Consider the following 24,645-nt stretch of genomic DNA (forward strand, 5'->3'; position numbering starts at 1 on the left):
AAGGGTCCAACTACTATAGAGCAAGCTATGGAGCAAGTAGTGCAAGTTGAGCACATAAGGTTGTTAGAGTAAGGAGCAATGGCATATAAGGAGAGTTGCCATATTGCACAATCATGACCACTACATCCATCACCCAAAGATTATATGTCTACTCTCACTCAGCTCCTCACAAATGTATTAGGAACTTTCTAAGACTCCATAAAAAAAATTGGTGAAAGGCTAAATTGAATCTTGGCCCACATCATAGTAATGACAACTTCCCTCAAACGAATGTTGGATATTGGCAATGGGGGAGAGGTGCACAACAGGAGGGATGCTATTAAGAACCTATTGGTCATGGTCAGAGATACAACAATGCTCCTCCACCACACTCATATCACAAGGTCAATGCTTCAACTGAGATGACAATATGACTTTTACAGGGATTTTGGGCATGAAGAGGACCAATGTTGGTTCAAGAGAGACTATCTAGCATATTTTGGATAGCCTCAAAGGTCACTTCCAGCTTTACAATAGGTTTTCCAGCAAAGGCTATTGCCAAATAAAGCTCTCTTGGTGAACTCATCGAGTGGTGGTGCATTCTCATCACAACAATACCAAGCTTTGCGGGATATGAAGGGGAAGGGCATAGTTAGTGATGTCAACTTATTTGGCTTCTCCTCCACTCCTAAGAACTTTTTGGATGACCACATTGGCTACAATGATGAAAGCAATGACTATATCAAGGGACAATGGCCATGGCTTGGAGAGCTCTCCCATGAGAACCCTAGCTTCTGGATGTTGGAGAAGGCTGGATGGGTTATAGGAATAGGGCTAGGATCACATGGTCAGGTCTAGTTTATCTAGTTGAGTCCACCACAATCATCGGCCATCAAGGAGTTGGCACAGAAACAATATTCAGCAAGTTTCAAGATGTTATGGAGTTTGTAGAGGCGGATCATGGCTCTCAACCTCTCTTTGATAGTTAGGTGGATGTAGTGACTTTCTTAAATGTTTCCCTTGCTATGACACATCGACAAACTCGTGAGAAGGAAATGCTCGATCAATCGGTTTCAATGCAAACTAAAGTGGTATACAAAGATAAGATGTTGAGGACCGTAGTTTCTTTAAAGACAAGAGTAGAGCTAGAGCAATAGTCTCTCTCAACAACTCCAGATGTGGAAGATACACACATTCTGAGTTCTCCTATAACAACTTTGTTCATTCCTCTCTTCGAATTTCCCCCTTCTTTGCGAACTCTAGCCGAAATCCCCAATTCAATCTCTAACTTCCTTCTCTATCCGAATCCTCTCGTTCAAATCCCTACTTTGAGGCATTTGTCTCCACCTTCCAGGAAATCCACAATTCCATCTCCTTCCACCTCCATCATGCTCAAGAAGCTCACAAAACATTTGCCAATGTCCATCGTTAGGATTGTCCCCCTTACAATATCGGGGATAAAATCTGGCTCCTCAGGCAAAATATCTCCACCACCAGGCCCTGTCCAAAACTTGATTTCAAAGGCCTTGGTCCTTTCCCTATCACTGCTATCATTGATCCTGTCACTTATCGCCTTGCACTTCCCTCCTCATATATATTTCACACTGTTTTTCACTCCTCATTCCTTGAGCCTTCTATTCCTAGTCCTATTCCAAATTGGGTCATTCCTCCGCCTCCACCAGTGCAGCTTGAGGATGGGTCTAAGTACGAGGTTTAGGATGTCCTTGATTCCAAGATTTCACGGTCTAAACTCTACTATTTGGTCGACTGGAAGGGTTATAAACCTGAGGAACGCACTTGGGAACCTGCAAACAACCTGATTCATTCTCCTGACCTTGTTCAAGACTTCCACCACCGCTATCCTTCTCGTCCCAGTCCTCATTCTTTTTCTCCATCTCCCATCTCTTGCCGCTCATCTCATCCTCCTCTTCGTTCTCGTTCACGTCCTCGTTCCACTCGTTCTTGAGGAGGGGGTGCTGTCAGGAATCCCCTAATTCTTGCCACATTCCTGACTCTCGCCGGATTCCTGACCTGCAGACCACATTCCTGACTCTCGAGACACTTCTCTATTCCTGACTCTCGAGACACTTCCCTATTCCTGACTCTCTGATTTCTTGTACGATTCCTGAGTCTCGAGCCACATTCCTGATGATGATGTGGCGCCTCCTCGACCTCAGTTATATTTAGGCCGTCCTCGATCCAAAAGTGGTGGAGCTTCATCAACCTATAGTATATATAGGTTAGCCTTGTTCCATTTCTCCACAATCTGAATTAACGCCAGTCTAAGGCTTCTTTTTTGTTTCCACTAGCTTTTTTCTTTGTCTTTTGTATTTTCCAGTCTTGATCTTGCTAGGGGTCTTGACAACACCATTTGATAGAGGAGGAAGTACTCAACACCAGTTGCCAATGCACTAGCAAAAGCACCAACTTTCACCAAGCGAGTCAAGTAGTTTGGAGGCAATAATGACATATTCATTGCCAATAGCCACCCCATTTGATAAAATGTCACAAACTCAAATGAACAGGAAATTGCAATTGGCTTCAATTATCCTTCCATAGCATAAAAGGAGTATTATAAACTTGGCACCAAACATAACTATGCATATATCAAATAACATTATATCACATCTCCAGCCAAAAGAAAAACCTACGTAGTTTCTTGGTCATATGCCAATATCCTATAATGCCCACCTAGAATATAAGAGTCATGATCATGGAGAAAGCATGGAATAAATATCGAAGGTACCACTAGCTGTAAATAATCATCAAGATTAGTCCCAAAGAAATAAAAAAGGTTGTCCTTAAAATAATATTGAGAATATAAATGCCAAAACAACAAGTCATCAAAAAGTAATGCAATATTCTCAAACCCCTTATAAAGCATTTGGATCCATATTTCAACCTTTTAAACTTTATAAACTTTATCAAGAGAAGGTAAAGTTTGCTTTGCACCTTGTGGACACTGAACATCAAATACAGCAACTGTTGATAGTACAAAATCCTCATTCAGAAAATCCACAAGTGCTGAAATAATAGGCTTGTCACGAATATGAAGAAATGAAAAGAGCTTGAGAAACAGTGTCAACATTAACTATAAAACTCCCTAAAAGATGAACAACCTTAAAATTATATATGCACTTATGAACTTTAAAGTCCTATTGACAACTCCCCCAATTTTGGCATATCATATTTTAAGATTGTTCATCTTCTAGGGAGTTTTATGGTTAATGTTGACACTATTTCTCAAGCTCCTCTCATTTCTTCATATTCATGACAAGTCTATTATTTTAGCATTTGTGGATTTTCTGAATAAGGATTTTGTACCGTCAACAGTTGTTGTATTTGATGTTCAATGTCCACAAGGTGCAAAGCAAACTTTACCTTCTCTTGATAAAGTTTATAAAGCTTAAAAGGTTGAAGTATGGATCCAAATGCTTTATAAGGGGTTTAAAAATACTGCATTACTTTTTGATGACTTGTTGTTTTGGCATTTACATTCTCAATATTATTTTAAGGACAACCTTTTTTATTTCTTTAGGACTAATCTTGATGATTATTTATAGCTAGTGGTACCTTCGATATTTATTCTATGCTTTCTCCATGATCATAACTCTTATATTCTAGGTAGGCATTATAGGATATTGCCATATGACCAAGAAACTACGTAGGTTTTTCTTTTGGCTGGAGATGTGATATAATGTTATTTGATATATGCATAGTTATGTTTGGTGCCAAATTTATAATACTCCTTTTATGCTATGGAAGGATAGTTAAAGCCAATTGCAATTTATTGTTCATTTGAGTTTGTGACATTTTATCAAATGGGGTGGCTATTGGCAATGAATATGTCATTATTGCCTCCAAACTACTTGACTCGCTTGGTGAAAGTTGGTGCTTTTGCTAGTGCATTGGCAACTGGTGTTGAGTACTTCCTCCTCTATCAAATGGTGTTGTCAAGACCCCCAACAAGATCAAGACTGGAAAATACAAAAGACAAAGAAAAAAGCTAGTGGAAACAAAAAAGAAGCCTTAAATTGGCATTAATTCAGATTGTGGAGAAATGGAACAAGGCTAACCTATATATACTATAGGTTGATGAAGCTCCACCACTTTTGGATCGAGGACGGCCTAAATATAGTTGAGGTTGAGGAGGCGCCACATCATCATCAGGAATGTGGCTTGAGACTCAGGAATCGTACAAGAAATCAAAGAGTCAGGAATAGGGAAGTGTCTCGAGAGTCAGGAATAGAGAAGTGTCTCGAGAGTCAGGAATATGGTCTGCAGGTCAGGAATCCAGCGAGAGTCAGGAATGTGGCAAGAATTAGGGGATTCCTGACAGCACCCCCTCCTCAAGAACGAGTGGAACGAGGACGTGAACGAGAACGAAGAGGAGGATGAGATGAGCGGCAAGAAATGGGAGATGGAGAAAAAGAATGAGGACTGGGATGAGAAGGATAGTGGCGGTGGAAGTCTTGAACAAGGTCAAGAGAATGAATCAGGTTGTCCATAGGTTCCCAAGTGCGTTCCTTAGGTTTATAACCCTTCCAGTCAACCAAATAGCAGAGTTTAGACCATGAAATCTTGGAATCAAGGACGTTCTAAACTTCGTACTTGATTGGCAATATCAATTATCTGATTAAATTGAACAACATCACCAAAAAATTATACAAACCAAATGATATACAAAAAGTAATATTGGGAATATCATTTTTGATTATCAGCACTTGCTAGTACCCAGAAGCAAAATTTAACTTGACGAATTAACAATTTCTCTCTAAAGATCCAAAAATCAACAATGTGAGGAAAAAGATATACATTTGGGATAACACTTCGTTTAATAGTTGATAATTGATGCAAAAGCAAATACTTCTATCAAATTTTGTGACAAGATAAAGTTCATATGCCCAAGGATTCCACAACTTTCGGATAACACTATTTTCTAATATTTTCTTGACATTTACACATAAAATTTTAATCTTTTTTAATAACTAACGATAAATATAAATCTTGATTAGACAAACATCCCCAATTAGAATAAAATGACATAATATATTTTGGCTTTATATTACTTGCAATTCTTTGATGGTGATATTGGGACTTCAAGTCAAAGGCAAACTTTGATGCAAAAGAAGTTGAAGTTCTTAAGTTGAATTAAAAATACTTCACTAAAAAACATAACATAATTTAGATTGTTAATAACATATATTATATAGTAATTTATTTCCCCATTAAGCATATTCTAAGCACTTTAGAACCTTTTTCAAATCGGACCGTCCAAGCTTTTAGACCTAGAAATGGACGGTCGGTGATTGGACACCGGATATTCTTTTATGGCGCTCAGTTGTCATCTGTTCCTGGCGCACGGCAGGGTTTGCCGGATTCGCGGTGAGAATCTATCCAATCAATCTCCGTTCTCTTCGGCGACAACATTGGACTGCGAGCAATCGCTACACCGGATTCTCAGCAAGCTGGAATGCTACAAACAGTCGCCATTGGCGGCGCTCCAGTCCGGGCGCTGGGTGAAATTGATTTGCGGAGCAAGCTTTGAGGTGCGTCTCACTGCTGGTTTGCCTCATTTACAAGATTTCTCCTCTTGATGTTTCATTTCTTCCTTGTGTGATCACGCAATGTATGATTCATTTTGATCTCTAAGTGGCAACTTAATTTCTCGCATCTTTCCAGGACATTGCAGAAGTAAGAAATCTATCACTCATCTATGCTCTTGCTGGTGGTAAGTTTGTCTTTACAGGAAAGATTTAGTAGAAGCAAACTCTTTGCTCATTTCCTTGCAGTGGACTGCATCGATTGCGCTGCTGATGGAGCAGTAGTGACGGCAGTCAGTGATGGTGTTCGTGCGGCCAAGGAAATCGCTCTGGACTTTGGATATAGTTTCCGTGATCCGTGGCTCATGGTCAGCATAAACGATGACGAGGATCCTCATTTCCGCAAAGCTGGTATGCTCTCGGGAGTTCTAAGTTTTTGTGAAGAAATCTTTTGATTTTTCAGCTGGTTTTGGACAGAGTTCAATCCAAGGCTTTGTCCTTCTGACTGTCCACGTCCCTGCGAGCGTGTATGTCCTGCTTCAGCTATTTCTTTCAGCTATCCAGAATCAAGTGGAGTTATTCCGGAACGCTGCTATGGCTGTGGTCGTTGCATTCCAGTCTGTCCCATGCGAAACATTCGTAAGTTCTTTCTATTCCATTTTTGTAGGAATGCTAACAAGAACATTGGATCCAGAAGCTGTAACTTACGTACGAAACCTTGAGAAGGTCTCAGAGTTACTGTGCTTAGACGAAGTTGATGCTGTGGAGATTCACACCGGACAAGGGTAGCGTTTTCTATTCCAGTTAGTGTCATCTAAAGTCCCTAGTGCTAAACTTCTAGACGTTTGGAGGCTTTTCATCAGCTGGTGACAAACCTTGGCAGTTCTTTCGATCATCTAAAGCTTGTGGCAGTAAGCACTTGCTTGCTTTCATGAATTTCTTCACTCGTTTGCAGGTAAGCGTTCCTGACTTGGGCGATTCAATGATCTCTTCCATGACGACAATGTACGAGAGCATGAAACCATATGTCAAATGTGCAAACCTCTGGCAGGTATTGTTTTCGTTTTGATTTCAACGATGCTAGATATGATTCTTTAGCTGGATGGACGTCCAATGAGTGGTGATATCGGCAAGGGTGCTACTCGAGCTGCGGTAATCCTGGGTGGAAGAGTTTTAGCGGCTTTGGATCGTCCCCCAGGTATTTGCCGATCTTTTCACTTCGACCACCAACACTGTTATTATCTTTCCTTTTTGTCTTGTTTGCTACAGGTTTCTTACAGCTTGCTGGTGGGACAAATTCACACACCAGAGAGGCTTTAGAGCTCGCTGGACTTGTAAACAATGGTTTGTCTTTCACTACTTGTTCGATTGGTTTTACTATTATACTCTACACAGGCAATGAGTCTATGATTGCTGGCATTGCTGGCATTGCTTTCGGTGGCTATGCTCGAAAGGTATCACTCTTTTATACGCATTATTCTTCTCTTCCGTGCGGCAAAGACTTAACGTCTTTCCTGTAAAAAAAATCGACCAGATTGTTTGTAGTTTGCTCAAGGAGCTGGAAGCAACAAAGTCTACACGATTGGAGGACCATCCAGAGCTGTTGTTTAAGTCGATCTCTGTCACAGGAGAGCTTGTATGGCCCATGAAGCTTTAATCTGGGTGCGCTCGCGCGACTGGTACGCAAAATAAAAAGAAAAAGAAGAACACATTGTCATGGCGATTAGCTAATGAGTAGTTGCAGGAAAAAACGCATCTCAGGACTGAAGTTTCCAACAAGTTCATGTAAGAACCCTGTTTAAGGTGCCTCTTGATTGTGTCTCTTCATCATTTCCTTTACTAATCCTAAAATTATAGAGAAATCGCAAATGGTGGTAGCCGATTCTCTCGAATTGGATGAACTTTATTCGCTTCATCAAGGTTGGATGAGTGAGAGCAAAGATCTGTCTTCCATTAAACAGATGCCAAGCTAATTATTGAGGAGAAATTCCACACTCCCATTTTTCCCCGGAAGCATGATGAAAAACTTTCCAAGCTAAGAGCAAGACCAGACTCTATGAATTGGCTAGCTATCAGCTTTTTATTTTCTTTTCTATGTTTTTTTCCTTCGTACTTGGGCTGGAAAATCAGTGCAAACATGATGGTGGCGGATCCTTTCAGGTGGTAAAAGTGGTGTGGAGTGGAATAATGCTGATGAGTTTGGACATGACTCATGAGGGGAGAGCGCTATCTTCTTGTCATGTTATTTAAATGGTACACACTGAGTAGAAGCATAGAGATATTCCCTCCACCAAGCAAGAAAACAAGCTATTTTAGCTTGGTCCCAATGAGAGAATCATCAAAATCTTCAAGGCTCTATCTCTCTTTTCCTTTGAATTTATCTCCTTCAACAGAAAGAAACAAGAAACAAAGGGTGGGCTATGCTCTGAGGGGAGCTTCTTTTTTGTTTGGGCTTTTGGTACTTTGTCATCTGGAGTTTGTTGTTTCTTGACTGGAGAAAGAATGAATGGATTCTTTTCAACTCTATTCTATTTTTCTCTATCTACTAACTCCTCTGGATGGAGAATATGATCGCCTGATTGAGGCAGTTTCTCAATCACTTATATTCGATCCAGCAAAGAAACAGCAGAGGAAAAAGTGGCACACTTTACATTTTGCCCTTCCACCACCAAGAGCTATTGCACTTTGTACAACACCTCTGATTGATAGCTTCAACTTGAATCTGAACGAGATCTTGCTGATTTCAGGATCATTCCAGACTTACACTAGCACTGAAATTGTGAAATTTGAACATAAAAACAGAGCACTCTGTTTTTTTGGCTTTTGCAATCTGGCACAATATCTGGAAAATTGGCACTTTTTGTTCCATCAGCGCTCTCAAAATTTCTGGCATTCCAGCAGAGGTCCTCTGCTGTGTCGCATGTTATGTGGTCAATTTCCATTCCAGAAACTCTGGATCTTCATTATACTTTCGCCTGTCTTTGTACAATTATATGCTTCTGCCGATCGATTTCGATTGATTTGCACTTCCCTCCTCTTGTTTCCTTTGGATGCGCCCCATTTATGCCATGCCCACCAGACCACACCCCAGCACATAGAAATCATGGATTCTTTCACTCTTTGTCTTTTTTCTCTTTTCTTTTGGGCTTCTCGGTTCTTGGTGTTGCTGGTTGTTGCTGTTTGATTGATGGACTGATTGATTGATTGGGCCATGCTTCCTTGATGTTGTTTTCTCTCTCTCTCCAAGGCTACGTAGACAAGACGAATTAATAGTGTTCATCGAGGTGACTTGTTCCCTCGAAATTCTAATCCTTTCTAAAGCACGGCACGGCACGGAGAGAGACGGAACAAACAAAGTTAAAAGCGAAAGACATTTTTATAGTACAGCCAGGAGCTCGATTTCCCTGGAGGATTTTTCTTTCACCGGAGATTTCTCCCTTCCTTTTGTCGTAAGAATTTGTCTAAGTAATCCTATACCACCACCACTGTAAATATGCTACAAAGCTTTCCTTCGTCGACCACCACGAACGATCTTCTCGCAGTCGTGATCTTCCTCCTCTGGCCAGATGTGGAAGTGATACCGTATCCATCAATCAATCAACCGAGTGCGTAAGTCACTGTCCTGTCTGTTTGGTTGTCTCCTCCTGCCTGTGAATCTTCAAGGCCCTGGCCCAGCTTCCCTCGCCAATCCCGAGTACGGTGTAAAGTTTCTAGTACCTCCCAAGTCATAGTCATCGCAGTTACTTCTAGCTCTGATCCCCCGGACAGACTTGAAGAACAACCTGTTGCTGCTCGCCATGCACCAACTGGAGCTTCGACTTTACAGCTTGCTGCTGATGGTGATGATCCTGGAGCTCTAAATCCCCTGCTTTACCTGCCAGTAGTAGCCTGCTGCGGTTGGATTCTGCGTCGAAGCTCGCGTGAACGCTGTAAACCACGTAGAAAATCACCACCACTATCGACCAGAGCCCAAACCTCCTGTAAGACTGCCAGTCCACCGAGCCGAGCAAGAACACGTTGAGGAAGATGGAGACGGCGGCTAACCACGGCATGAGCGGAGCACCCCAGTCGGCCGGCTTGTGAGCTTGCGGAACTTTCCACCAAAAGATCATAGTGAGAAGCACGCACAAGACGCCGAAGAAGACGAGCCCCCACCAGAGGTCGTTGCGGTTCAAGTTCCAAAAGGTGACGAAGCCGATGGCGGAGCCGGAGAAGAGGACGAGGAAGACGAGCGTCGGCCAGGGGCTGGAGATCTTCCTCACGACGTGCCTCCGGAAGATGAGAGCGTTGGCGACCATGTAGAAGACGAAGAGCGTCCCGATAGAAATCATGTTGAGTAGGATCTCTAGATCGGTGAACAGAGATATCGCAGAAGTTACAACGCCTGGACATCGAAACAAAAGTATTAAATTCGCAAGCCTGGAGAACTATAAAGAAAGACGCGTAGTGCTCACCTAAGAAAACTGTCGCATTGATTGGAGTCCCTGTAGAAGGATTTACCTTCGCAAACCAGTAAGGGATAACGTTGGACCTTCCTATCACGCACAAGTATCGCGCCTGTCCAAGCATAGCAACAAGCAGGGACGTAAAAATTCCCAAGCTTGCACCAACCGAGACTATCTTCGCAGCCCAATCCCAGCCAACTTTCTTGAAAGCCATCGGATAGGAGGCATCCGCGTCAATCTGTGAATCACCACAAGAGGATATAATATCAGAACACACCCAAAACCATATAGAAAAGCTTACCATATCGTACGGGACGAGCATACTCATGGAGGCAGCCATGAGGCAGTATAAGACTGAAACGATAGCGACCGAGCCGGAGACACCAATTGGTATGTTCTTCTTCACAGGCTCTTCAACCTCTTCCGCCAAAGTTGAAACTGCGTCGTAGCCGATATAACTGAAGTAAACAATCGCGGCACCATTTAGCACTCCCCTGACTCCGTAAGGGAAGAATCCACCTTCGCTGCTCGGGTGTCCGGGTGTTGTGAAGTTCTTCACGTCTCCCTTGACAAATCCGGCCACAATGATGAACAGTATGAACAAAACATGGGCTATTGTCATCACCATGTTAAAAATGGAGCTGTCTTTGGTGCTGCAGAACAAAGGATATAAAAACATTATAGTCAAATCTTCCCGGATACAAAAACAAGCACAAGCAAGCTCAAGAAAGTCGCGCGACTGCTCGCATTCCAAAGCCTCGCATAACAAAATAAAGACGAACTTCGCAACAATTTCCAGCCAAAACAATTGACCACGAAACCATTTCGAGGATCAAGACTGGTGACTCTATCCACTTGAGAGCGACGATAAAGTCATGGGATTCTGTGCAGTAGCAACCAAAAACGCTAAAGACACCACACAGGCCAGCGGTTTTAATCGATCGGATCCGGCACACGCATCGAATTCTCTCGAGATAAGAACGAGCATAAACTTTGGGGGGCCTGTAGAAACTAAGAACCAGGAGCAATCATCGAGGTATCAATAAACAGAAACTATGCAAAAGGATCCCACCAGGGAAAAAGAAACTCCAAAAAAAAATGAACACCAAAAGCAGCAAACGAGGCAAGAGAAGAATGTTGAAATTTCTCATACCTGTAGCACAAGAAGATTGTGATTATGATGAGCAGAGCCACGGCCGGGAAATCCAGCATGTTGTATTTGGAATGGATTGCTGTCACCTCAATTCTCCAAGCGGCCACTCCAAAGATGGCTGAAAAGTACGCAGTGAAGCTCCTGGCCACGGCAGCGTTGGACAAAACGTACTCCATGAGGAGGTTGGCACCAGTGAAAAACGCAGCGAATTCCCCTAAGAAAGTCGAAGAAAAAAATCCAACCTCAGCTCGAAACAAAGAAAAGAAACAAAGGCCACAATTCAATCACAAACCATCGAAGATCACAAGGAAAAAAATTCCAAAATCAGCTCGAGCAAGAACGAAACAAAGACCATCGACAATCCCTGGCTCAAAGGAGCCAATTCGCAAGAAAAAATCCAACATCAGCTCGACCGAGAAACAAAACAAAGAAAGTAAACAAAGATCACAATTCAATCCCTGGCTCAAAAGGATCACTCACAACTTAACCACCAAAGACCACAAGAAAAAATCAGCAGGTCGAGCAAAACACAAGGAAAAGAAGCAAAGTTCCAATTCAATCCACAATCCCTGGCTCAAAGGATCACTCACAACACAACTTGGAGCAACGCAAGCACACAAAATAGAAAGCAAAAATAAAGGAAAGGAGAGGAGTTCTAGGAGTTCTTACCAAATGTGATGCGCAAGTAGCTAAACGCGCCTCCAGCGACGGGCATTTCCACCGCGAATTCGGTGTAGCAGAAGGCCGAGAGGAGCGCCGAGATGCCAGCCACAATGTATGCCAGCACTATCGATGGCCCGGCGAAGCTCTTGGCGGCGGTGCCGGTCGTGACGAAGATCCCCGCCCCCAGCATCCCTCCCATTCCCATCGCGATTAGATCATACCACTTGAGCTTGCGCCGCATTTCGGCGCCGGATCGCGATCGCACCTCGTTCATCTCCTCGCTCGGCGTCCACGACGCGGCCATTCGCTGCTTGAGCCGCGAATGCGTCTTGGACATCGCGGAGAGATAGGCCGTGACGCTGGCGAAGGAGGAAGAGGGATCCTCCATGTCGACGCATCGATTCATCCAATCCAGAAAGGAAGAGAATTTGGGAAAATTTCCTAGTATCGCTCCAAGAACAAGGACTAACTAGCTAGGTTGGCTTTTATAAAGGAGGTTCCACAAAAGGAATTTGTTCCAACGGTGGAGATGCGCAAACCGAGACCACCCCATGACGTGGACGGCTGCGATTTGGGGGATCGTAGCAAAGGGTCAAAACCAAAACGGGGGAGACAATCAATCCTGGCCGTCCACGTGAAATTTGGCGCAGATAAAACTAAACCTTTACCGCCCGTCACGCGTGAGGGGCGCCAGTACGGACGTTTATCTGGAAACGTACTCCGGTTGGTTGACCTTTCCCCTTTACCTGTGATGGTGGCCTGCCGGCCGCCTTCCCGTGCCAGTATTTACTCTCAGCACGCTATGGCCGCCAAACGATCCATCTCCCGGCACGGTTAAAACACGAAGTAACCTGGCCACGGGGCTCGAGGTCTTTCACTTTTCACCTCATCCGTCCGGTAAATTCTCCAGTGCCAGGCCGCCAGCCGCCGTAACAGCGACGCGTGGTAACTAATCTCCCGCCAAAGTAAAGGGCTTACTAAATTTCGAGGGAATATTAGGGTTACGTGGCGCCGTGGTTATTGATTGTATGGAATATTAAGTGTAACTTTCGAAAGGAGCCACCCCATTCATGCATTGTCCTTGTATCATAGAGATTCAATGAAAACACCACGGCTATAGCTTGGAAGTACGCTTTCATCTTGCCCTAATATACGTGCGAGGCAGGAAAGCAACCTTTCACGCAGCTCTAAATCTTTCCTATAAACTATACACACCAAAGATCAAGCAAACACAAAGGTGGCGATGATCTTGTGACAAAATCTCCAAAGCTGTCTTGAAATCTCCATAGTTTTCTCTTTTCTCTTTGGTCCTGTCATGCCAAATGTAATTTTTAGCGTTTTCCGTTGCACGGCGGACGCAAGCAATCGTGATCGAGTCAACTTGGCCCGGCTTTGCTGTGAGAACATTAAACTTTAAAAGTCCCCACGGGTGAGATTTGGATCAGTTGGATCATTTCAAACTTGTTTGTTGCTGGTTGGTTGGCGCGCGGGCCAAAAGTTCGATTCGATGGTGCTTCCGTGCTTCATCGCCTCTGGGTCTTGTTTGCATACAAGTGTTCCACCCAGCCACGCAAAATCCCGGGATTGATTAACGTAATCCCTATATGAAGATTCTCCATGATTAAGTAAGATTAGTCAAGAACACTGTAAGATCCTGCAATTCTTCGATAATCTCGTATCTGTGAAAAAGATTGAAAAAACAAGCCATGCATTTTGCATTTGGGAAGCCCTTGAAACATCAAACTCAAAGATTGGAATGCTTGGAAGTGTGAAAGTCCAGCACACATAAGATGCAGATTCCATACTTGTTCACGCTTGAAGCATTTGTAATGTTTTTCTAAACACCACTTGTGCTGGGTTGATGATTTTTTGACTACATGTTGTTGGGGTCTTGCCAACCAGAGGCACGAAACCATTTACATATTGATGCAATGCAAACTCACTCACTCACACTTTTGAGTCTTTTTAGTTTTTTTGGTGAACACTTGCAATCCACGACAAGAACCGTTTTGCAATCAAGATTTGGTTGAGATCAGTCACTGCTTAATCTGCCTTTGATTACTCTAATAAACTAGGTAGCGGAATTTCAATAGGCGATTTACAAAATGTAGTCTCGGATCCGCTGCGTCAACTTTTCCATGGCACACAGATCCGCTGTCCGAATTTTTATTTTCATAAGGGGGCAAAGTTGACGTGTGTCTGACAAATTGCGCATCACTAGGAACGTCACCTGTTCCTGCATTCATCTAAACAAATCGCTGCTGCACATTGACATTTTGGGAAAGCGGGGAGGCGTTTCTGATTCTCTCTTCTTTCACAAAAATAAAAACGATAAAACAACCATGGGGGAAGTTGAACTCGGACACAGCGGTGGTGATGGGTTGCGCTTGTTCCAATTATTTTAAAGAACGGCAGATTTCTTTCATGGTGGCCAACATTTACAAATGAGAGACAAAGACGCCAACTTTCAACAAAGGAAATACGACTTCATAATCTCCTTTCCATTTTAAAACCCCGAGAAGAAAGATTTTATAGAGAAAGTTTTTGGCAACATGTAAGTTATGAGGAGCAGAACAAAGCAGCCAGGCAGGCCATGCCTCCTCGCAAGGAGTCGTAATCCAAAACACGTCCAAGCAGCAGTATAGCAGGAGCAAACACACCTCCCATTCTTTTCGCGACGAGATTTTTATAGACGCCCTGCAACAATCGCCAGGATTTTAAAGGCTGCCATGGATCGATCGATCGAGATCAGCGAGTAAAGTATACCGCCAGTGGATCATCCAATCGCGAAAGCCGCGTACACAGCTTCCCTCAAACAAGAGTAGTTTTTGCTTGTGTCCAGCTTGCCTTCGTTTTGCTTTCGTTTTCAAGCAGAGAGACGCATGGCCCATCCCCGTGATCCTAGTTAAGAGAGAGGGAAAAACAATCAAGGATTTTGGCAATGCCACTTTGAAATGAAAGAAAAAAGTCGAACCTTCGTTTCTTCTTGCTGCTCGTGGTCCATCACCTTCACTCTTTACGGCAGCTTCTTATCGTTTTCTCGCCAAACGCCGTTCCTTTAGGTAGCTTTCTCCTTTCTCTGCTTCTTTTCTTTTTCATTGAGCTCCCGGACCACTCCTCCCTGACCAGGAAAATTGCAAATTTTGATGGAACTTTCGGAAGCTCGAAGAATCATACCTGATCTCTGGAGGAACGATGTTGAATCCTGGTCACATATAGTCGGTGCAAAGGCAGAGAAAGGAACTCGCTACTTAGCCTTCAAGCAAGTTGTGCGTGACTGCTCTCTCGTAGAGCTGGGACCAGCATTATATGGTCCCGTCGTGGGGAGTTGCTAGCCAAAAGCCACGAGTCAACTGTATATGCAGCGTAGGACCGAAACTCGCGGCAATGGAAATCTGAATAATTCACCTCAGTTATTTCGTTTTCGAAAATTTGGAAAAGACCTTACCTCATAGTGGATGAGGTCAGTTCCTTTCTCTTTCTCTCTTTTCTTCCCTTTGACAATTTGAGACGTGATGTCACTTGAACTTATGTGAGCCTGAGAAGAAGAAAAGAAAGTACTTATGTTTCCTCAAGGCTTCAAGGACACTTTTATAATTGCTGAAACCGTTCCCTTGAAACTTCTGCAACATCGGCCGAGAAGAATTGAGTTAGAATGCATGGAAAAGAAAGTACTGAGATCTTTAGTCTAACTTACATCACTTCGATGAACTTGCGAAAATCTTGATAGCGACAATCTGTATGTCATGTTTAGCACAAGGAATATGAGAAAGAAAGAAAAAATCGTGTCTTTGAATTAAACCAGCAGTAAAACCTATGCAAGTTCCAGTTAGTTTCTCCCAGGATTGTCAAGAAAAGCGAAAAACAATAACTTACATTAGTGAACTCGATCTCTGCTCCTTTGAGAAGGCTCCTTGATCTTCTCTCTCTGATGAAGAAGAAACGAGAAAAAAAAACACGAGAGAACGCACGATTTCGTGGATTTGAGCTAGCAAATCCACTTCTCACCCCTGACTTGTTTCAGTGCCGCCACCCTCGAGTTCTCTCTAGCGATGGCTTCTTCCTTTCTAGAAATTCTATCCTTCCATGCCGCCAGAGCCTTCTCTCTCGCCTTCTCAGCCTCTACTCTCACACTCTCACCATCGATCACTACATTCTCTAACGAGTTCTTGCCACTAGAAAACCACCCCCTTGTACTGTGAATGTAGCGTTTGCCACTAGCCCTGTGCTCTAGAGATCCATCCCTGACTCTCTCTATCATCGTTATCCCAGCCGGAGCTTTCCGAAAGAGATGGAATCCATCGTCTTCTTCCTGGGATGGAGCAGCCACTGGACGATCTGGCTCCTCCTCCGCGCGGATAATCTCCACTGTCTTGTCCAGGAATTCGTGGAGGTGATCTTGGAGCCGAACCTGGTAGAACTTGAGGTGATGATCGTCGGCGGCGCCTTCTTCTACCTGGCGATCGATTGGCCTAGCAGCGGATGGAGTGAGAGAGCTATAATCCACGACGCAGCTGCGCAGCCGCTGCTCTTCCTCCTCCTCTTCGCTCGATTCTTGCATCGATCGCTTTCTCATCTCCAAAACCCTAGGAAGAATGCGCTCACCTCTCTGGATCCAGCAATGCGCGGCCGATCTAGACGAGCTAGCTCCGCTCCTCCAGCGCTCCAAGCTCGCATCGATCGATCGTCTCGCTAGGGTAAAGCATGGAGGATGGAAATATTTCAAGGGTTTTTGGTGTTTGAAAGAGTCAAGATGGGCGACAGGCCAGGCACTGGATTCGCGACCGCGGCAGCGTCATGGCGCCGGCGACGAGACAATCCCAGGTTTTCTAGCTTCTCGAGTTCCATGGATGACGTTACATTCTCTAGCAATTCGGAGCCGCAAGGAAAGACTGCTAGCCTCCAGCTCTATGGACAGATCGAGAAGTATGCTGGTGAAAGAATTTCGATGAATTGCCTCGTTTTCATGCTTTCTTTCCAGGGTTTTTGTGGACTCTGCGATGAAAACACAAGGAACTCTTGGACGCTGGCAGGAAATCCAAGTAAGCTCTATCTGTTTTTTTTCTTTCGCGGAGACAGCACTGGTGATTTTGTTTTCCTTCTCCAGGGAGCATGGATTCTAAGACCGAGCAAAGGAGATCAGTTGCCCGTTTTGTGGGTGGTGCTCCACGGATCACGTATCGCTTGTTTCTGGAACGCCTTATAGAGCCCTTAAGGACTAGCAACAGTTTCGGTGGGCAGAGAGGTGAGTTTTTCATATTGTATAGAATGATTAACTCTTTTTCTTTTTCTTTCCATGCAGAGGATTCTTGATCATAACAATGCTATAATGCCATTTATTTGTTATGATAGCACTTCAAAAGACATTCTATATTGACCATTTCACCTTTAATAAGTGTCCTACTCAGCCACTTTAACCATATCATATCATTTGTTTAAATTATTATTTTGAATTAAGGACATTGTTATTCAACCTAGCAAAGAGCTTATCCTTAGCTAGCCATAAGATCACTTTGGGATTTTATATTAATACTTTGATATAGTTAGAAATAGATACTGTGTTTGCTTGACCCTTGGAGTTGTTGATGCATCCTCACACTCCACACTCCACAATGCATCTAAGTTATCCCTTTCAGCCAAGGGTTTGTAGCAATTAAGATTATGTATCCCCATCCTATTCACTATATCTTCAGTGTCATTTCCACTAAAGTATTTTAGTTAAATGTGTTAAAATTTTATATTAAATACACTAATTATGAACTTGATGGTGTGTCCAAGCTAACATCATTATTGATAACCATTGTTAAATGAGTGTTCTTATATTTTAAACCATTATTATACCCTAATGCCCTTCAAACACTAAAGAGTTGAAATTTTAACTTAACCTCTATATATACATCTACAGATGGTATTATATAGGATGTTTGGCATAACTTTTCATGTTGGTACACCAATTTTATATCCATGCTAATTAATTTTTCTTTCTTATATAGGCTATAGTTTAGAAATTTTGTTCCTCCTAACTTCCAAGTTATCTCACTGGACAAATTAGATGATCAACTTATGATTATGTATAAACTCCATGTTTGGTTTTACAAGTTTTCTTTTTTGAAGTCAACTCTTCAATTATGAACCTCATTCTTTTGACTTGCTAATCCCACTTAATAAGTCATTAAGTCAATATAATATAATTTACTCCTAAGTATCTATACATGTGATTATGGGATTATCACCTTAGATCCTTGGAACCTTAAAGAATAAATAGAGATAAAATAACCACTAAAGGCTCTCTTATGAAGCAATTACCCTTTTTCCAATTGGCTAAAGGGAAAGAAATAGGGTGTGTTATATATAGTATTAGACCAAATGGCATAGGTTCGAATTATATTGATTAGTGGCTACTTAAAATATAATATACCTTTAAGCAAAGTATATTTTTACCACTAAAATTGAAATCGTGGCATTCATAAATATGTCTTTTGTCTTGGACGTAAATATCCACAATAGGTGTAAGCAACCAAAAGGAATGACTCGAGAGACAATCTATAGGGTTCAAATGTAAAGGGAAAGGGCCTATGAATAAGAGTGCACCTTCTTTTCCAATCGGTTAAAGGTCTTGGGATACTTAGGGTTAAACATCCTTGGGTTTGAATAGTATTGGGTTGGGTGACTTCTCGGGAAGTCTAAACTCAGGAGCTTACAGAGTGGTTTTATGTCCGACTCTGTTGGTTGGATAAGGGAATCACACCACATGTTGATTGACATCTGGCTGGTTCAATTTGCTTCTGCTGGGCTCGACTCGAGGGGTAGGGTATCAAGAGAGCAGGGCTCTCGGGAGAGCTGCGGCTCTCAGCTTCCATTCACGAGGGCGTGAACTTGCAGGGAAGCGTGGTAGATTGTAAGCAACAAAAAAGAACGACTTAAGAGACGATCTATAGGGTTTAAATATAAAGGGAAAAGGCCCATAAATAAAAATGCACCCCATTTTCAAATCGGTTAAAGGTTTTGGGATATTTCGGGTTAAATGTTCTTGGGTTTGAATAAAACTGGGCTAGATGACTTCTCGGGAAGTTTAAACTTAAGAGCTTACAATGGGATTATAGTATAAGTAGTCATCGGATTGGTTTCAATCCAGACCACTCGCTCCTGTATATAAACTAGGGTTGTTGGGCTAATTGATATGCACATTTTCTGTATTCCCTTTCCATATTCTAAACACTCACAACTCTAAATTGTATTTAGATTTTTGTAAGGAATTAATCTGCTAGTAACCTTGTCAAAACTTGTTCAATTATGTCCACAAATGGTTTGTTAAATTGCCATGTACTTATAGAGTTACTTATAGAAGGCATATTGCAAAAAACAGATGTATATTTTAAAGGTATTTATTCTTTGTAGTCATTCACCATTTCCAAGTTTAATTAGTCACTATCCTCAGTGGCATTCCATGTTGCTAACTGCACAGTACAAGGCACTCTAGCCTGTCTCTGGCTCTGTCCTTGAGGCTCCTGTCTTGCTCGGTATCGTTTTCCTCGTGGTCCAAAGCATCCCAAACAAACATAATCCTATCACCAAACTGGTTGCACCAGTGCTGGAGCGAAGGAACAGTCTTGTTTTCATTGATCACTCTTCCCTTTTGCAACTGTGGAATTCTGGAATGCCAGAAGCAGCCCAGCCCAGAGTGTCCCAAAAAAGTCGCAGATACAATCCCTGACATTCATGAACACGACAAGAGCCATTAGCTACGAAGATTGCACTTAGAAACCCTAAAGTGGAAAAGGTTAATTTAAATTAATTATTTTCAGGGTTTAGTAGAGCAGTGACTGAGTTACTCATCCGCTTCTCGCTGCTCTAGAAAGCAAATCTTCCAGATCTGACCTTGTACAAAAAATAAAAGCTAGCTACACAACGCTTGATGTTACCTACAGTTCTATCCTTCTGCCATCTGGACACAAGGTCTTCCTCCACAATCTGAGGGACGTACGAGAGAGCTCACAAAAAAAGCGTCACACTCGTAGCCTTTGCTCGCAAGCTGGGAATGTAACACTTAAGAGATGAGCAGGGAAAAACTTTCTGAGATTCCATAACTAGATCTTCTACAAATGGTTGACACCAGTTTCGTTCAGCCTTCCTGCGTTCAGATCAGTCTCGTCTAAAGTATGCTAGAAATGTTAGATGGTAGAATATGCTATATGGTTCATTACTTTTACCCACTCTAAAACTTACAGATACACTTTCTAGCTAAATTCACCAAAATCAGTCGCAAATTACCACAACACATCAAGTTATTTTGGTGTCCCAAAACGTATTTCTGGATACTACAGATAGCCATGACAAAACCTCAAAGACAACCATACTTTCAAGGATAGAAGCACATAAATCATGAGCAAACTTTTCAACATCTATGAGATGCCTTTTTTGTCCATAGACCTTGCACAATTTTCACAACCATTCAAAATCTGAAGATTAGTATATTTCCTATAGTTGTTTTGTCAACCATGCAGGGTCTAAATCAGAATTAATATACACACTTACATACATATTCGTTACTCAGCACGGCTTTGTATCGACAATAGCATCCACGCTGCGATTTCTTCCACCAAGTTTTCGATATCTTCCAGAAGCTGCTGGCGAAGCCGCTGAGACGCTGGATCAGATCCAAAAGTCTGCCCAACCTCTTTGGCCACCCCTTCGAAAAGAGTGCCCGCCGCTAGCGATGCTAGCAAATCGCTTCCTCGCGTCACAGCGTCAGCCATCACGCCAGGAACCTCGGGAAATACCTGTTAAACTATCAGAAACTTTGCAAGAACTGGAGTGTTTTCTTGGAGAGAAGTATCACCTGCTGGAGAGGCCTGGCGTGATCTCCAGATAACGTCCTCACTGACAAGTCGAGGCTCATGCTCACAGCAGAGCTCGAGCTCAAGATCTTGGCCAGCTCCGGAGTTTCGTCGATCACATCGTCCTTGAAACGCACCAGTAGATTACGTCTGATGCCATAGTAGGATCTTATCTGGACAATTGACACAAACATTAGCTCAAGCGTTTCAGCAAAAGCACGAGAAACACACACACACACACACACAAAATAAAAAAATAGTTTTGTACCAATCTAGTTGCATCTTCTACGGTTGGAGTGAAGTCTTCTTTACCGTTTGCCAGCTCCATGTACAAGGAGGGAAGCTGCTCGACAAGAGGAAGGATCTGCTTCACGAGTGGCGGACTGAGAGTTTCGAGTTGCCTCTTTGCCATTTCTGCCTATGAGAAGCAAATGCTTAAAAACACACAGCGATTGCATGAAATGTAGAACGATTACCCCGAAGCGAACGGTGGGAGAGTTGCTGATTTGTGTGAGGAGGGGCCCGAGGTTTTGAGCCATTGGAACTGCAACCGGTGAGAACAAAGGAATTGCTTGCTTGGCCCCCTGAACAGTGCTGGGATGTTAATTATGCTTTTGAACGAGAAGAATACACACCTTGTTGTTGAAAGACATCAGAACGTTGCCTGCCCGTTCCACTGCATAACGGGCTCCTGTGACATAGACCAGAGTGAACACAGAACCTTCAAGAGGGTCGGGTCGATGGAATACAACCAATAAGAAGATGTACCAGTGCTCCTAGAGAATGCCCGACACCAAAGCTAGGCAGTGATTCCAACTGCTAACACGAACAAGCAGCTTGTAAGATGCGTTACAGAAAAAAGAACCAAACTTACAGATTGCTCTTTCAAGGCTCTTATGCAGCGATCAAACTTAAACTGCGTCTCGTCAGCGATCTTCAAGTGGTCGAAGCCACTCGCGAATGGCGTTGCTATGATCAAGAATCCTCTGCATGGAAAAGAAAAAGATGGAGAGTTAAAATCAATACGAAACTCTCACCTCTCTGCAAGGCGTTCCAGAAACAAGCGATACGTGATCTGTGGAGCAGCTCCCACAAAAACACCACCCACAAAATGGACAACTCCAACAGGATCTCCTTTGCTCGGTCTTAGAATCCATGCTCCCTGGAGAAGAAAAACAAAATCACCAGTGCTCTCTCCGCGAAAGAAAAAAAAAAAAGTAGAGCTTACTTGGATTTCTTGCCAGCGTCCAAGAGTTCCTTGTGCTTTCATCGCAGAGTCCACAAAAACCCTAGAAAGAAAGAACAAGCATGAAAACGAGGCAATTCATCGAAATTCTTTCACCAGCATACTTCTCGATCTGTCCATAGAGCTGGAGGCTATCATTCTTTCCTTGCGGCTCCGAATTGCTAGAGAATGTAACCACGAGACGTCTTCCAGATCTTCCCCTGGAACTCGAGAAGCTAGAAAACCTGGGATTGTCTCGTCGCCGGCGCCATGACGCTGCGACGGTCGCGAATCCAGTGCCTCCCCTGGCAGAAGAAGCCGCGCAATGATCTCCTCCAGCTGGAAGGGTCGACAGTAGCGCCTCGCCCATCCTGACTCTTTCAAACACCAAAAACCCTCGAAATAACCATGCTTTACCCTAGCGAGACGATCGGTCGATCGATCGATGCGATCTTGGAGCGCTGGAGGAGCGGAGCTAGCTCGTCTAGATCGTCCGCGCATTGCTGGATCCAGAGAGGTGAGCGCATTCTTCCTAGGGTTTTGGAGATGAGAAAGCGATCGATGCAAGAATCGAGCGAAGTGGAGGAGGAAGAGAAGCGGCTGCGCAGCTGCGTCGTGGACTATAGCTCGCTCACTCCATCCGCTGCTAGGCCTAGAATCGAACGCCAGGTAGAAGAAGGCGCCGCCGACGATCACACCTCAGGTTCGCCTCCAAGATCAGCTCCACGAATTCCTGGACAAGACAGTGGAGATTATCCGCGCGGAGGAGGAGCCAGATGGCTGCTCCATCCCGGGATGGATTCCATCTCTTTGGGAAAGCTAACGATGATAGAGACAGTCAGGGATGGGTCTCTAGAGCACAGGGCTAGCAGCAAGCGCTACATTCACAGTACAAGGGGGTGGTTTTCTAGTGGCATGGCAAGAACTCGTTAGAGAATATAGTGATCGATGCTGAGAGTGTGAGAGTAGAGGCTAAGAAGAAGGCTCTGGCGACATGGAAGGATAGAATTTCTAGAAAGGAATCGCTAGAGAGAACTCGAGGGTGGTGGCGGCACTGAAACAAGTCAGGGGTGAGAAGTGGATTTGCTAGCTCAATTCCACGAAATCGTGCGTCTTCTCTCTTGTTTTTTTTCGTTTCTTCTTCATCAGAAGAGAAGATCAAGGGGCCTTCTCAAAGGAGCAGCGATAATGTCAGTTATTGTTTTTCGCTTTTCTTGACAACGCTGGGAGAAACTAAGCGTTGCTAGTTTAATTCTTTCGTATTCCTTGTGCTAAACAGGTTCACAATGCGAACTTACAGGTTCTCGATACAAACTTTCAGATTTTTTATACATTAGCTTTGAGAACCCAGACCGAAGTCAGTCAACCACTCTTTGAGATACAAAGACACGTTATTGCCACCAATCACTCCACATAATGGCTGTATCGCCCCCTCAACTTTTTGCTGTTTCTGTGGGGCACCACTAGGGCGTTGACCGGTAAAATAGTTGAAACCAAACTGTTCTAGATCCTGCTCCGTATGAGGCAAAACTGCCAGTCGCAGCAGTCCATTCTCTGAAGCAAGATTTATAAGCCTGTTTAAACCTTCATCTTCGTTTTTCCTACAATTCATCAAATCGAGAGCACTTGAAATTTCACCTTGAGGAGTTGTATCAGTCCTGGATTTCATCTGTAACAAGCAAGGCATGAGCTGCCGCTTCGACTCATAATCATTGGTGAGAAAAAACAATGCGTCTGGACGAAAGCCATCCCAGGCACCATCACCAGTCCAGAGAACCGTTGGAAATGAGTCAGCCTGCCCTTCAACGTCGTTGAGATACTTCTCAAGTGTATAACAGTCGGCGCCATGGGTGTGATTTTTACCGCACATCTTTGTCACAACTTCTGTTTCAACGCGTGCTTTCACCACCTTTGCCTTCTCAAAATATATTGCGGGAACTTGAAAAGTGCTGTTCCGCAGTTCCACACTGCGATTCCGAAGAAAGCGAGAAACAAAGTCTACAGGAGCCTTTCCGTCCAATGCGTCAACCACCATAATCCCCGCCAGCCTATCAAACTCAAGACCCACTGTCGCAAGCTGCTGCTGACAAAACTCATCAAAGCCTGTTGGCCGCCAACTACGAAAGTAATGGAAAAGAGCTCGGAAGACAGCAGGCTCCTGAAGTTTGATCCAAGTGTCTCTATCCTGCTTTGCAAAGAACTTATCCAAGTCCTCCAACGCAACACTGTTTCCACTGCTTAGCCAGGCTAACCCGAACTCCACAAGGCTCAGAGATGGATTGTTGATGTTGAGTATAGTGGATATGGACCCAAACATCTGGTGATACACTATCACCTCTAGCTCCTTGAGCGCTGCAGCATTCCGAGTCCTTTCAAAAAACAGCTCCACATCCCTCAGAACCGTCTCATCCATGTAGACTTCCAATCCTGATGTGTTTGGTACACCTCCCAGAGAACGACTGATTGTACTTGAGGTGCATATCTTCTCAAAAAAGGCAATCAGAAATTCTGTTGCCTGCTCCAAGGGACGCTTACTCCCAATGAAATACTCAAGAGCTGTGACAAAGAACCTGTACCTTCCTTTGTACAAATCACAGACCCTCTGCATATCAATACCATCCACACTTTGGAGCAGTTTGCCAGCATAGAGCTTGAAGTCCTCAACAGTGATGAATCCACCAAATCCATGAAAGACAACAACAGAAGCTTTCCCCTTCAGAGTGGCAGAGATATCCCGTGCCACGGTAAGCATACTAGACCCGCTGCCTGCATAGTAGAATTGTCGAAATCCACTATTTAT

General features: G+C 43.5%; 5 protein-coding genes across 9 annotated transcripts; 2 read left to right on the forward strand and 3 right to left on the reverse strand.

Annotated features, from left to right (window-relative positions):
* Positions 1-5,292: 5,292 nt before the first annotated feature.
* On the forward strand, positions 5,293-7,610 carry LOC9645250. Of its 3 annotated transcripts, none has more exons than XR_002993021.1 (13): positions 5,293-5,528; positions 5,662-5,710; positions 5,772-5,933; positions 6,000-6,161; positions 6,217-6,307; positions 6,364-6,433; positions 6,478-6,573; positions 6,621-6,720; positions 6,792-6,866; positions 6,918-6,976; positions 7,057-7,201; positions 7,267-7,325; positions 7,380-7,610. XR_002993021.1 is itself a non-coding variant. In XM_024680729.1 (11 exons), exons 1-11 carry the CDS (start codon positions 5,310-5,312, stop codon positions 7,177-7,179), a joined length of 1,206 nt encoding a protein of 401 aa, XP_024536497.1. In that variant the 5' UTR covers positions 5,293-5,309; the 3' UTR covers positions 7,180-7,202. The 3 variants fall into 3 exon arrangements, 1 of the variants encoding a protein (XP_024536497.1); XR_002993022.1 differs by having other exon boundaries at positions 7,267-7,307; XM_024680729.1 differs by lacking the exons at positions 7,267-7,325; positions 7,380-7,610 and having other exon boundaries at positions 7,057-7,202.
* Positions 7,611-8,862: 1,252 nt separating this feature from the next.
* On the reverse strand, positions 8,863-12,234 carry LOC9630063 (cationic amino acid transporter 6, chloroplastic). Its single transcript, XM_002975658.2, has 5 exons — positions 11,790-12,234; positions 11,121-11,334; positions 10,269-10,620; positions 9,977-10,205; positions 8,863-9,906 (listed from the first exon to the last, which is right to left on the reverse strand). The coding sequence occupies exons 1-5, from the start codon at positions 12,187-12,189 to the stop codon at positions 9,269-9,271; spliced, it is 1,833 nt and encodes a 610-aa protein (XP_002975704.2). The 5' UTR covers positions 12,190-12,234; the 3' UTR covers positions 8,863-9,268.
* Positions 12,235-14,263: 2,029 nt separating this feature from the next.
* Positions 14,264-16,374, reverse strand: LOC112348341. 2 transcript variants are annotated; one of them, XM_024680681.1, is made up of 2 exons: positions 15,873-16,374; positions 14,264-14,515 (listed from the first exon to the last, which is right to left on the reverse strand). In XM_024680681.1, exons 1-2 carry the CDS (start codon positions 16,357-16,359, stop codon positions 14,343-14,345), a joined length of 660 nt encoding a protein of 219 aa, XP_024536449.1. In that variant the 5' UTR covers positions 16,360-16,374; the 3' UTR covers positions 14,264-14,342. The 2 variants fall into 2 exon arrangements, with proteins under 2 accessions (XP_024536449.1, XP_024536450.1); XM_024680682.1 differs by having other exon boundaries at positions 14,264-14,510; positions 15,868-16,374.
* A 109-nt stretch (positions 16,375-16,483) lies between these two features.
* On the forward strand, positions 16,484-17,251 carry LOC112348342. 2 transcript variants are annotated; one of them, XM_024680684.1, is made up of 5 exons: positions 16,484-16,607; positions 16,653-16,709; positions 16,765-16,825; positions 16,891-17,028; positions 17,086-17,251. In XM_024680684.1, the coding sequence occupies exons 1-4, from the start codon at positions 16,495-16,497 to the stop codon at positions 16,987-16,989; spliced, it is 330 nt and encodes a 109-aa protein (XP_024536452.1). In that variant the 5' UTR covers positions 16,484-16,494; the 3' UTR covers positions 16,990-17,028; positions 17,086-17,251. The 2 variants fall into 2 exon arrangements, with proteins under 2 accessions (XP_024536452.1, XP_024536451.1); XM_024680683.1 differs by having other exon boundaries at positions 16,484-16,709.
* Positions 17,252-20,222: 2,971 nt separating this feature from the next.
* On the reverse strand, positions 20,223-22,240 carry LOC9645252. Its single transcript, XM_024680659.1, has 10 exons — positions 21,971-22,240; positions 21,849-21,909; positions 21,658-21,782; positions 21,495-21,606; positions 21,373-21,436; positions 21,256-21,311; positions 21,097-21,204; positions 20,889-21,038; positions 20,623-20,793; positions 20,223-20,563 (listed from the first exon to the last, which is right to left on the reverse strand). The coding sequence occupies exons 1-10, from the start codon at positions 22,213-22,215 to the stop codon at positions 20,330-20,332; spliced, it is 1,326 nt and encodes a 441-aa protein (XP_024536427.1). The 5' UTR covers positions 22,216-22,240; the 3' UTR covers positions 20,223-20,329.
* Positions 22,241-24,645: the final 2,405 nt, after the last annotated feature.

Source organism: Selaginella moellendorffii, unplaced genomic scaffold, assembly GCF_000143415.4.
Source record: "Selaginella moellendorffii unplaced genomic scaffold, v1.0 SELMOscaffold_28, whole genome shotgun sequence".
Lineage (NCBI taxonomy): Eukaryota > Viridiplantae > Streptophyta > Lycopodiopsida > Selaginellales > Selaginellaceae > Selaginella > Selaginella moellendorffii.